General features: G+C 48.4%; 2 protein-coding genes across 3 annotated transcripts in view; both read right to left on the bottom strand.

Annotated features, from left to right (window-relative positions):
* The window catches only part of LOC127569682 (protein SON), a 45,729-nt gene extending 40,536 nt beyond the window's left edge, over window positions 1-5,193 (bottom strand). Inside the window, exon 1 of the mRNA XM_052014483.1 lies at window positions 4,995-5,193. Coding sequence (XP_051870443.1) covers window positions 4,995-5,074 — 80 coding nt within the window. The 5' untranslated portion in view covers window positions 5,075-5,193. The remainder of the gene's footprint in view (window positions 1-4,994) is intronic.
* Window positions 5,194-11,522: 6,329 nt separating this feature from the next.
* Window positions 11,523-12,582, bottom strand: part of gart (phosphoribosylglycinamide formyltransferase) — a 38,930-nt gene continuing 37,870 nt past the window's right edge. For both annotated transcript variants that reach the window (XM_052013786.1, XM_052013787.1), the window contains exon 22: window positions 11,523-12,039. In XM_052013786.1, the coding sequence (XP_051869746.1) occupies window positions 11,842-12,039 (198 nt within the window). In that variant the 3' untranslated portion in view covers window positions 11,523-11,841. The remainder of the gene's footprint in view (window positions 12,040-12,582) is intronic.

The following is a 12,582-nucleotide window of genomic DNA, read 5'->3' as shown; positions in this document are numbered from 1 at the left end:
GCAGTGGAAAGGGTGAGCAGCTTCAAGTTCCTAGGCTTCAACATCTCAGAAGATCTATCCTGGGCCCAACACATTGATACAATCAACGTGGCAGCACACCAGTGCAAATTTCCATAGATGTACGGCGGAGAGCATTACAACTGGTTGCATCACAGCCTGGTATGGAGGCTCCAATGCACGAGATCGCAAGAGGCTGCAGAGGATAGACTCAGCCAGCTCCATCACGGGCACAACCCTCCCCACCATCGAGGACATCTTCAAGAGACAGTCCCTCAAGAAGGCAACACCTATCACTAAGGACCCTCACCATCCGGGACATGCCCTCTTCTCAATACTATCATCAGGGAGGAGGTACAGGAGCCTGAAGACCCATACTCAACAATTTAGGAACAGCTTCTTCCCCTCCGCCATCAGGTTTCTGAACGGTCCACGAACACTACCTTGTTATTCCTTTTTTGTTTGTACTATTTTCTAATTTATAGCAGTTGTTGTCTTTCTACTGTACTGCTGCTGCCAAACAACAAATTTCATGTCATACAAGTCAGTGATAATCAGTAGAATGCTACTGTGCACCACCAATTAACCATTCCAATGAAGCAGAAGCCAAGGAGCAGCAAGCACATTGCCCACGAATCATAAGGGAAAATAACATTACAGGGGGAAAAAAAAGGTAAACATAGAACTGTATTTTTCTTATAGTTGTTTCCCCAATCAAAGCATACAAAACAAAATCCTATACAGGATGTTCCCTCCCCCATATGGTCTATTGGTTGATATCTGCAAATATTGATCAGTTAAATACAGCTTCAGCACCACTCATTGTGCTGGACAAATCTCCACAACACTTTAGCAGCTCACCAGTTGTAATTATACCATATCTCTTCCATAAAAACAAAGCCAAGTAATAACCTATTGTTTCTTGTTACAGCATTGAATCTCAACAGATTTCAGTTCTTAGCATGTGAGGCAATATCCTGCTATAGTTCCAATGCCATTTTGGTTAAAAAAAACACATAGATAACAGTGTCAATAAATGTTAATACCCAAAATACCAGATGTTGAAAGATTAAATCATTTCATTTTTGGGGAGAATTGAGGATCTTCACATAGCAAATATCAACTCTTGGGCAACTGGGATTACAAGGACAGGAGCTCTGTGTCAAGCCTACTGGCCTGCTACTCCCTGCTGTCTAATCTTCTGTGGTGAATTGCTGGGCTGCTGTATTGAGCTTGCTGAACTGGACTAGGCCCTCTGGGCCACTGGTCTGAGTCCCATTGGTCAGCACCCTGCTTATACTTGGCTTGTGTCTACAGAACCAGATTTTCTTGTCTGTGCCTGCCCTGCTCTGCAAATGTCCTGCCCTATGGCTGCCAGATTGGGCACCACAGTCTCAATCCTTCCAACTGGTTTGGATGTCCTCAATCCAACAAATATCTAGCCCTGGGAACCCAACCACATCCACAAACCTGCAGCATCATCGCAGGCTGCCACCACCAACCCCCCACCACCCAAGCTCTCAAATTACTGCCCCCCCCACCCATCCAAGCTCTCAAATTACTGCCCCCCCCACCCATCCAGATGCTTTTCCCGAGTTCCTGCACGGCCAATCACGCATCACTGTTTGCCATGCTTTCTCTTCTACCACCCGCACCCCCGCCCACCAAAAACGCTGGGCTCCTCTTCCCCACCCCCCCTCCCCAAGATACCAGGCTCCCCTCCTCTTCCCCACCCCCCCCTCCCCAAGATACCAGGCTCCCCTCCTCGCGCCCACCCCCCCCCTCCCCAAGATACCAGGCTCCCCTCCTCTCGCCCACCCCCCCCCCCCCAAGATACCAGGCTCCCCTCCTCTCGCCCACCCCCCCCCCCCCAACATACCAGGCTCCCCTCCTCTCGCCCACCCCCCCCTCCCCAAGATACCAGGCTCCCCTCCTCTCGCCCACCCCCCCCCTCCCCAAGATACCAGGGTCCCCTCCTTTCGCCCACCCCCCCCTCCCCAAGATACCAGGCTCCCCTCCTCTCGCCCACCCCCCCCTCCCCAAGATACCAGGCTCCCCTCCTCTCGCCCACCCCCCCCTCCCCAAGATACCAGGCTCCCCTCCTCTCGCCCACCCCCCCTCCCCAAGATACCAGGCTCCCCTCCTCTCGCCCACCCCCCCTCCCCAAGATACCAGGCTCCCCTCCTCTCGCCCACCCCCCCCTCCCCAAGATACCAGGCTCCCCTCCTCAAGATACCAGGCTCCCCTCCTCTCGCCCACCCCCCCCTCCCCAAGATACCAGGCTCCCCTCCTCTCACCCACCCCCCCCTCCCCAAGATACCAGGCTCCCCTCCTCTCGCCCACCCCCCCTCCCCAAGATACCAGGCTCCCCTCCTCTCGCCCACCTCCCCTCCCCAAGATACCAGGCTCCCCTCCTCTCCCCCACCCTCAAAATACCAGGCTCCCCTCCTCTCCCCCACCCCCCCTCAATACAAGGCTCCACTCCTCTCCCCCCGCCCAAATACCAGAACCCCTCCTCTCCCCCACCCCCCCCCCTCAATACCAGGCTCCCCTCCTCTCCCCCACCCCCCCCGAAATACCAGATCCCCTCCTCTCCCCCACCCCCAAAACACCAGGCTCCCCTCCTCTCCCCCACCCCCAAAATACCAGGCTCCCCTCCTCTCCCCAACCCCCAAAATACCAGGCTCCCCTCCTCTCCCCACCCCCAAAATACCAGGCTCCCCTCCTCTCCCCACCCCCAAAATACCAGGCTCCCCTCCTCTCCCCCACCCCCAAAATACCAGGCTCCCCTCCTCTCCCCCACCCCCAAAATACCAGGCTCCCCTCCGCTCCCCCCCCCAAAATACCAGGCTCCCCTCCTCTCCCCTACCCCCAAAATACCAGGCTCCCCTCCTCTCCCCAACCCCCAAAATACCAGGCTCCCCTCCTCTCCCCCCCCCAAAATACCAGGCTCCCCTCCTCTCCCCCCCCCCAAAATACCAGGCTCCCCTCCTCTCCCCCCCCCCCAAAATACCAGGCTCCCCTCCTCTCCCCCCCCCCAAAATACCAGGCCCCCCTCCTCTCCCCCCCCCAAAATACCAGGCCCCCCTCCTCTCCCCCCCTCCCCCCCCCAAAATACCAGGCCCCCCTCCTCTCCCCCACCCCCCCCCCAAAATACCAGGCCCCCCTCCTCTCCCCCACCCTCCCCCCCAAAATACCAGGCCCCCCTCCTCTCCCCCACCCTCCCCCCCCCAAAATACCAGGCTCCCCTCCTCTCCCCCACCCTCCCCCCCCCCCAAAATACCAGGCTCCCCTCCTCTCCCCAACCCCCAAAATACCAGGCTCCCCTCCTCTCCCCACCCCCAAAATACCAGGCTCCCCTCCTCTCCCCACCCCCAAAATACCAGGCTCCCCTCCTCTCCCCCACCCTCCCCCCCACCCCAAAATACCAGGCTCCCCTCCTCTCCCCCACCCTCCCCCCCCCAAAATACCAGGCTCCCCTCCTGTCCCCCACCCGCCCCAGAATACCAGGCTCCCCTCCGCTCCCCACCCCCCACGAAATACCGGGCTCCCCTCCTCTCCCCAACCCTCCCCCCCCAAAATACCGGGCTCCCCTCCTCTCCCCCACCCCCCCCCCAAAATACCAGGCTCTCCTCCTCTCCCCCACCCTCCCTCCCCCCAAAACACCAGGCTCCCCTCCTCTCCCCCACCCTCCCCCTCCCCAAAACACCAGGCTCCCCTCTGCTCCCCCACCCCCCCCGAAATACTGGGCTTCCCTCCTCTCCCCCACCCCGCCCAATACCAGATCCCCTCCTCTCCCCCACCCTCCCCCACCCCAAAATACCAGGCTCCCCTCCTCCCCCCCCAAAATACCAGGCTCCCCTCCTCTCCCCCCCCAAAATACCAGGCCCCCCTCCTCTCCCCCCTCCCCCCCAAAATACCAGGCCCCCCTCCTCTCCCCCACCCTCCCCCCCCCAAAATACCAGGCCCCCCTCCTCTCCCCCACCCTCCCCCCCCAAAATACCAGGCTCCCCTCCTCTCCCCCCCCAAAATACCAGGCCCCCCTCCTCTCCCCCACCCTCCCTCCCCCCAAAACACCAGGCCCCCCTCCTCTCCCCCACCCTCCCCCCCCCAAAATACCAGGCTCCCCTCCTCTCCCCCCCCAAAACACCAGGCTCCCCTCCTCTCCCCCACCCTCCCTCCCCCCAAAACACCAGGCTCCCCTCCTCTCCCCCACCCTCCCTCCCCCCAAAACACCAGGCTCCCCTCCTCTCCCCCACCCTCCCTCCCCCCAAAACACCAGGCTCCCCTCCTCTCCCCCACCCTCCCCCCCCCCAAAACCCCCGGCTCCCCTCCACTCCCCCACCCTCCCCCCCCCCAAAACACCAGGCTCCCCTCCTCTCCCCCACCCTCCCCCCCCCCAAAACACCAGGCTCCCCTCCTCTCCCCCACCCTCCCCCCCCCAAAATACCAGGCTCCCCTCCTCTCCCCCACCCTCCCTCCCCCCAAAACACCAGGCTCCCCTCCTCTCCCCCACCCTCCCCCCCCCAAAAATACCAGGCTCCCCTCCTCTCCCCCACCGCCCCTCAACACCAGGCTCCCCTCCTCTCCCCCCACCCAAATACCAGATCCCCTCCTCTCCCCCCACCCCCCCTCAACACCAGGCTCCCCTCTCCCCCCCCCCTCCAATACCAGGCTCCCCTCCTCCCCCCCCGCTCAAATACCAGGCTCTCTCCCCAACCCCGACAAACACCACACTCCTGGGGTCACTCATGGGCCGAACGGCCCAGACGTCAAGAACAACAGCCGCCAACCCTCTGCTGCCAGCACTCAGCACCGGCGAAGCCCCCCCCCCCCGCCGCCCGGCCCGGAGCCGGGGCAGCTGCCGCCGTCCGGTCCAGCGGAGGCCGCACGGATCCACCGCCAGCCCGGGCAGCCGAAAACACATCCCCCTCCTTCCTCGTCTTCCGTCGGCCCGGACCTGGTCCACCTTGTTTATCGAGCTGTCGCGCCGTTACCTCTGGTGCTTCTCGTCTTCTATCTCCTTGATCTTCTTCACCACAAACGAGCGGAAGATCTCCTCGATGTTGGTCGCCATGGTAGTTGTGCAGCCTGCGGCCTAGGCCTTCCCACAATGCAACTGCTTCTTCAGTCCCCGCCGCCAGGGGGAGCAATGAGGGCAATAAAGCACAGAGCACAAGGTTGGTGTCTGGGATTTATTGTGGGGATAGGACAAGGGAACGAAGTCTGATCATGTTACAGATAAATATATAAATAGACTCTACAAAAACAAAGTACTAAAGACGCTGGAAATAGAAGACTCTTGAACCAACGGGCACAACCATAATCAGTACTGTTTAGCAACACTATGACCACTTTGCACTGAAATGGACTGTTATTTTTTGTTCTAGTTGTGTTCTTTCTTGTAAAAATTGTGTATAATTTATATTTTTCTTGTCAATGCTGTTTATATGGTGCTATGTGCCTGTGATGCTGCTGCAAGTAAGTTCGCACAGGTGCAATGAAAAACTTACTTCAATGAAAAACTTGTGCATTTGACAATAAACTCCACTTTGACTTTGACAAAAATGCTTGGTGTTCCCAGGAGGTCAGGCATCATCTGTGGAAAGTCAACATTTTTTGGTCAATGACATTACACCAGGACTGGAAAAAGTTAGAGCTAAGTAGAGTTTTATCATATATTGCGGGATGGAAATCATATCAGAATAAAAGGGTAGATTGCAGGAGAGATCAAATAACAAAAGGGTGATACATCAAGGTAAAAAGTTTAATTATTGGATGAATATAGATACTGAGATGTAAACGGGAGAAGTAGAATTTTATGTTAGTCTTGTAATTCAATACAACATAGAGCGAGGCAAGTTGCCACATCAAGTCCATGCCAGCTCTCAGAGCATTCTTATCAGCTGCATTGTCCCAATTTATTTCCCTGTAATCCATTCTTTCTCACATGCCCATGAACTCCCTCTTGCTTCTCCTACCACCCATTTTCTCTAGAACAAACTAACCTACCAGAATGAGGTTAGGATGTGGGAGGAATTGCAGAAATATGATAGAAATATGATGGAATTTATCCAAAAATATGATGGAAAAATAATTCCAATATTAGAATTTGAAATAAAATCAGAAAATGCTGGTAATACATCTTTGTTTAATTATGTGATCATTATTATTTATTTAGAGGGGACTTGACAGAAACATATAATTATTGTTAGTAATCAGGAAATGCTTATTATTATACTTCAGTTATAAAAAGTTTTGATGAGACCACAACTGGAATGGCACATACTATTTTAGTCTTCTTTTCTAGAAGGATATATTTGCCAGAGAGGGAATACAATAAAGATTCACCAGACTGCTTGGCATGCCAGTGAGAAAAGATTGGGTATATTAGGCCTGTATAATCTAGAGTTTAGAAGAATGTGAGGTGATTTCATTGAAACTTCCAAAATTCTCGCACAGCTCAACAGGGAAGATGTTTGCCCCGGGTAAGGAGTCTGGAATCAGTGGTCACAATATCAAATAAGGAATAGACCATTTAGGATTTAGATAGGAAGAAATTTCTTCATTCAAAGTGTGGTGAATCTTGGAATTCTCTACCCAAAGGGCTGTGGAGGCTCAGTCAATGAATTAATTCAGAACAGAGATGGATATATTTCTAGATATTAAGAGAAAAAAGAGATATGGAGCCAGTGCAGCAAAATGGATCCAAGGTAGAAAATCACCATGATCTTGATGAGTGCAGAAGACTCGAAGGACCAGATGGCCTAATCTTATTCCTGATTCTTCTCTTCTAATGTTCTTTAAAACATTAAATCCAGCAGGCACTAATGTGCTTAATCCCCACATTTTCTATTTTAATGTTAAATTTTACGGAGACTGGTAGGAAACAGTGCAATTTGAGGGAATTTCCAGAAGAGTGGGAGATGAGGAAGTTATTACTTAGAAACATTAGAAGCAAGCTTGCAGATGATGCAAAGATAGGTGGAGGAACAGGTAGTGTCGCAGAGGCAGGGAGTCTGTAGAGTGGACGTGGAGAGGATGTTTCCGTTAGTAGGAGAGTCAAGGATCCGAGGGCACAGCCTCGGAATAAAGGGGTATCCCTTTAATACTGAGATAAGGGGGTATTTCTTCAGCCAGAGGGTGGTGAATCTGTGGAATTCATTGCCACAGAGGGCTGTGGAGGCTAAGTCAGTGTGTGCATTTTAGGCAGAGATTGATAGGTTCTTGATTGGTAAGGGGGTTTAGAGTTACGGGGAGAAGGCAGAAGAATGAGATTGAGAAAAATAAATCAAATGATTGAATGGCGGAGCACTCTCGATGGGCCTAATTCTACTCCTATATCTTATGGTCTTATGGAAGCAGGAGTAAGCCAAACACCACCTTTAACCTGTTTTGCTGTTCAATGAGGTGATCCAGTAACTAGTCCACTTGTACACAGTCTCCATATCCCTTGATTCTTAATGTCCAAGAATCCATCAATTTAAGCTTTCAGTGCACTGAATCCAAGAACATCTACAGGCTTCTCTCCAAATTCAGTTAAAGGATATTTTTCTGAGAAATTCAGTTGGTTACCACACATAAACATTGTTCTAAATCATAGAATTTCCAGATCAAAACGAATTGTCTTCCAATTTTGACCTTTATGGAAAACAATTTTCATTTTTTAAGTTGCATATGCTTGTCTCCCTCTTATTACATAAAAATGTGCAATTAACATGCATGAAATCAAATGTCATCCTTGCTCTGCAAAGCATTTCTTGTGGTTGAATAACTTGTCATTTTTAAGTAACTGTTTGGAAATGATTTAATTAAACCAAATGTGAAACAGCCAAAGTACATTTGAGGTTGATAGACTCTGACAGCCCTTCCTACGTAAGGTTAGTAGAGCATTTAATGGCTGAGCAAATTGGAACCCCCTTCTCCAATTTCAAAAGCAGAGACACTGAGAAGAAAATTTTATTCAGGATGGAATATCTGGAAGACAAACGTAAGAATAGTTACAAGGAAAAAAATATAGGGAATAAAATATTTACCTATCAATCACTTTCATTGTATGTCTCAGCAACTGCTTTTACCTAATCCCATCTTTGTGCCCCCCCCCATCATTAAGTTTCAAGGACATTTTCTATTTAACTCATTGTTATAGCATAAGGATGGGGAGTTGGCATCACACCCTGTGCCAAGTTGCTATATCCGATTTTAAATTTCAAAATTCAATATGGGATTTAAAACTATTAATGAATTATTTGTCATTGTTAATTACAGAATGGATATTATGAATTGGATAAAATGAAATTTGCAGCAAAATTCTCCTTGTTTTTGAAGACAGCATTGTGGGTCACCTGATTCTGTTTGTAAAAGTCCAATAAAGATTTTCATTAATTGGTTTTATTGGGATCCAAGCATCACCAACATTGAGTGCCCATTGAGAAATAGATGGGGAGTCACCTTCTTAAGCAGCCGCTGTTCAAACATATAACTGAGTGCTCGCCAGGCCATTTCATGAAGCATTAATAGTCAACCACATATATGTAGGTCTGGAGTCACATGTAGACCAGACTAAGAACAGCAGATTATCTCCCTTGAAGAAAACATTACTAACCCAGATGGGCTTTTATTAGCAAACCAGTGGTTTCATTGCCATTACTATTAATGACTAGTTTTCTTTTAAATTCCAGATTATCAAACTAATTTTAAGTTTCATAGTTGCAGTTCTGGGGTTTGAACTCAGACTGCTGGACTACTAGTCGTTTAGCTACTGCACCACTATTGTGCCCAATTCCAAGGTCATCAAATTTCCTTGTGTAACACCATTAGTGCTCCACTGAACTATGACACGCTCTTACAGCTGCTGGTATTTAGCCTTGGCAGCCAGCTGTTAAGAGGAATTGTGCCAATACAATCAGCAGTCTTGTAGCTACACGGAAGTATTATTACTTAATAAATGGATGTCATAATAATAGGAGTTGGATGGGAGTGTGCTTCCAGGGGATCAGAGGGAGCTGGATATGCTAGTGAAGAACAGAAGCCTGCAAGAGGTGTGTTCATTGTGCAAGTGGTCTATAGACAACCCTCTTCCTCAGGGCCACAGCTTGGTCCTCCTGACAGAAGGTTGCCAGGGAAGTCTTAGCAATACACTACATAAGTGCAGTCTATGAATGCCTGCATTGGGGAAGCCATCAATGCAGGCAAATCCCTATGCCTGCCCTGCTAGCTCCTGTGGGCTGTGCAATCTATATGCATGGAGTATGGACAGCCCAAATTCACCAGTCAGCTTCAGACTGTAAGATGAGTAGAACAGCAGGAGCAGCCTCAAATGATACTGAGGCAAGCAAGCCAACCATAGTCTAACCTCCACAAAACAGTTCATATTGGTGTGCTGGTTTGTTTTCTGTTGCAGAGAACAGATGTCACTGAGTATCGCTGTTTGAGTGTTGGCCCTTTAGATTGCTCAGTTTCAGGGGAAACATGGTTACAAAAACTTGGTTCTTCTTAGAGGAAATAAGAACCTCATTTTTCAGACTAAATGAAGTTGACAATCACAGTGGAGATGGCACAAGATGGCGGTAGAGACAAGTTGAGATGGAGTTTGGGCATTGTATTTCTGTCATGGGGGGGGAAAGAGAGGGTCCTAGGTGGAAAAAAACCCAAAAAAATCCCAGTGCAAGATGAGTGGTCAGATTTCCTGATAAGTGCTAAGACACCTAGAAATGGACACAAGATCGTTCTACACAGGTTAAATGGATTTTGATCTGTTCCACACCTTTCTTCTTGAGGGTGAGGAGTTGTGCAAATGAAGTTCAAATCAGACTTTTGAAAGGTTGGGACAGAAAATGTTAGAATTGTCCACTGAACCAAAATATTAACTTGCTTTCCTTCTTCATGGATGCTGCTAGACATATTGAGCATTTCTAGCACTTTATTTTAGATTTCTGGCAGCTGTAATATTTTATTCAAGTGAAGAAGTATACAGCAAAAGTAGACTTTTAGAAAGACATTCAATTTTTTAAAAAAATCATATTCTTAGAAAGGCAAGATTATCAGTGGCCATGGAAGGTTTCCTGATGGGAACAACATCAAGACAATGCAAACCTCACTAGTTTCAACACTGAGGCATCAACATCTGATTTTCCAGCTTGAATGGGGAAGATAGGAATGCTCATGAAGACACTTGCAGAAGTCCCAGACAAGTTTAATATGCAGGTCTTCTTTCCATGTGCAGAGTTGGATTCCCATCCACAAAACCAGCACGAGGCGGGGGTGAGTCTGCAGTCAGGAAACCATTGTGAGTGGACCTAGCAGTATATACACCCATGGAATGATAAGTGAAATTTAGGCTACCTCTAGACCACAGTGAAACTGTTAAAGGAAAATGGAAATGCCAAAGTCCTAGGCATTCTTCTGTCAACCCCTTGCTTTCAGGTTTGACTGAAGGAATTGCTCACAACCTGTGATCTGCACACTTAAGTATTCAGCCATCAGCAAGCTTTAGCATGAAAATGTAAATTGTTCATTTAAAATAAGTGGCTGTGAGACTGCCAAAAGAGAACAAAAAAAACCTCCAGCATCTTCAGGACTTTGGTGGGGCTAGACTGGCAGATTTTCTACTATTAATACTCCCAACACATTTTTAAGTCACTTTGTGTTTTGATGTTACACAATAGTATAATAAGCTCTCCAGTGAATCCAGCATATTTAAAAGGAATATAGGAGCCAGGGCTCTGGTGAGTGCAAAGGGAGCACAGGAGTGTGGGCCTAATGAGCATAAAGGGAGATCTGGAAACAGAGCCTGGGGCAAGTTTAAGGGGATCACCCCAGTGAGCCAGATGCCAAACCATCGAACCACCTTCTCACAAATGAATACCAGATTTTAGGAGTTTTACTGTACATTCACCTCAGCCTTGCACAGTAGTTCAAGGCCAAAGTTGATTGATATCTGATTTGCTTATAACAGAGCTTTTGGGGCAGCATGGCATCCTTGTTCGGTTGCTTTACATACAGTAAGACTGTATTCAGTTCTGGTTGGCTAGCGGAATTCTTTGCAGCATAGCTTAATAAACCAGCCCATATTGTGTACACTGACCAGGTAGTTTACACAACAGCTGAAGGGTGCCTAAACCAAACCAATCAGTAAACTATTTTTGCCTCTATAACCTGCTTTTTCCTCTACTTCTTCCATGTTCCGTTTGTCTAACCTTCTGCACTGGAACTCTCAACGATAAGGCACCTGCTGTAATTACTGGAGATACAAGAGACTGCAGATGCTGGAATTTGGAGCAACACACAATCTGCTGGAAGAACTCAGCGGACGAGTAGCATCTGTGGGAGGAAAGGAATTGTCGATGATTTGGGTTGAAATCCTGCATCAGGATGGTTTGTTGCTGCTGTAATTAATGTCTGGTCTGTAACCATCTAGGAATACTTCACACACTTCTGCTTTTTTCTCTCCAAGACTAGGAATGCAAACATCCCCCTCTTCTGAACTTATAAATCTCTTACAAAATTACAAAACACGGTATGACTCGTCTCTGTAAAAGTTTTATTACCACAAAAAAAATGTGCAATTTGTTTTTTTCCTCTTTTCTGAAGTTTTCTGTTGCAGTCTGTGAAAGTTCTTCTCTGTTAAAATGGCAAGTCATTCTACTACTGATAACCTGTTTCAAGTAACAATATCAAAATGGGCACAATTTAATACATAGGGGATTCTCTGGGACTCACAGCTGGTGTGGAATGTGCCAAAGAGATACTGAAAACAAACCAAATGTGGACTTGTATTTGGTACAGTTTGTAAAACATTAATGGTTTTTGTAACAAATCCCAATGAGCCCCTGTTGCTTGGCTTCAGCTGGAGTTCTGTGCTTTCCAGCAAATCTTCCCATCTTCTCCCAAACATATTGCTCCACTGGCTACCAGATGGATAGCAGCCGGATATGCCACATGCTCAGCTTCTTTCACTCTTTCAGACAGCGTCTCTTCAGTATCCCCCACCTTTACTGGCACTACTTTCTGCACAATTATTGCTCCGGCATCAACTTCTTCCTGAAACAGCCAATCAAAGAGCAGAAACACCATTAGATGCAAAAGTTGGCTGACATCAGCGAGCTCAGCTTAAAGTAGGAATTAAGTCCAAAGCTTCAAAAGTGTGTGTGGATTAATATTGAACTTGGTGTCACCACACTTAGGAAGAATAAAGGTGTAGACTATTTTCTAAATGGCGAGAGAATTCAGAAATTGGAGGGCCTACTTCAGGATTCCCTTAAGGTCAACTTGCAGGTTGAGTCGGTAGCAAATAAAGCAAATGTCATGTTAGCATTCATTTTGAGAGGATTAGAATATAAAATCAAGGATGTACTGCTGAGGCTTTATAAGGCGTTAGTCACACCACATTTGGAATATTGAGAGCAATTTTGGGCCCGATATCCAAGGAAAGATGTGCTAGCCCTGGAGAGGGTCCAGTGGAGGTTCACAAGACTGATCCCAGGGATAAAAGGCTTAACATATGAAGTGCATTTGATGGCTCTGGGCCTCTACTTGATGGTGTTCAGAAGGGAGAAGGGGAGTCTCATTGAAACCCACCGAATA

This window comes from Pristis pectinata, chromosome 4, assembly GCF_009764475.1.
Source record: "Pristis pectinata isolate sPriPec2 chromosome 4, sPriPec2.1.pri, whole genome shotgun sequence".
Taxonomy (NCBI): Eukaryota; Metazoa; Chordata; class Chondrichthyes; order Rhinopristiformes; family Pristidae; genus Pristis; species Pristis pectinata.
Note: the sequence above shows the minus strand (reverse complement) of the source record. Positions and strands in the feature narration are given on the sequence as shown.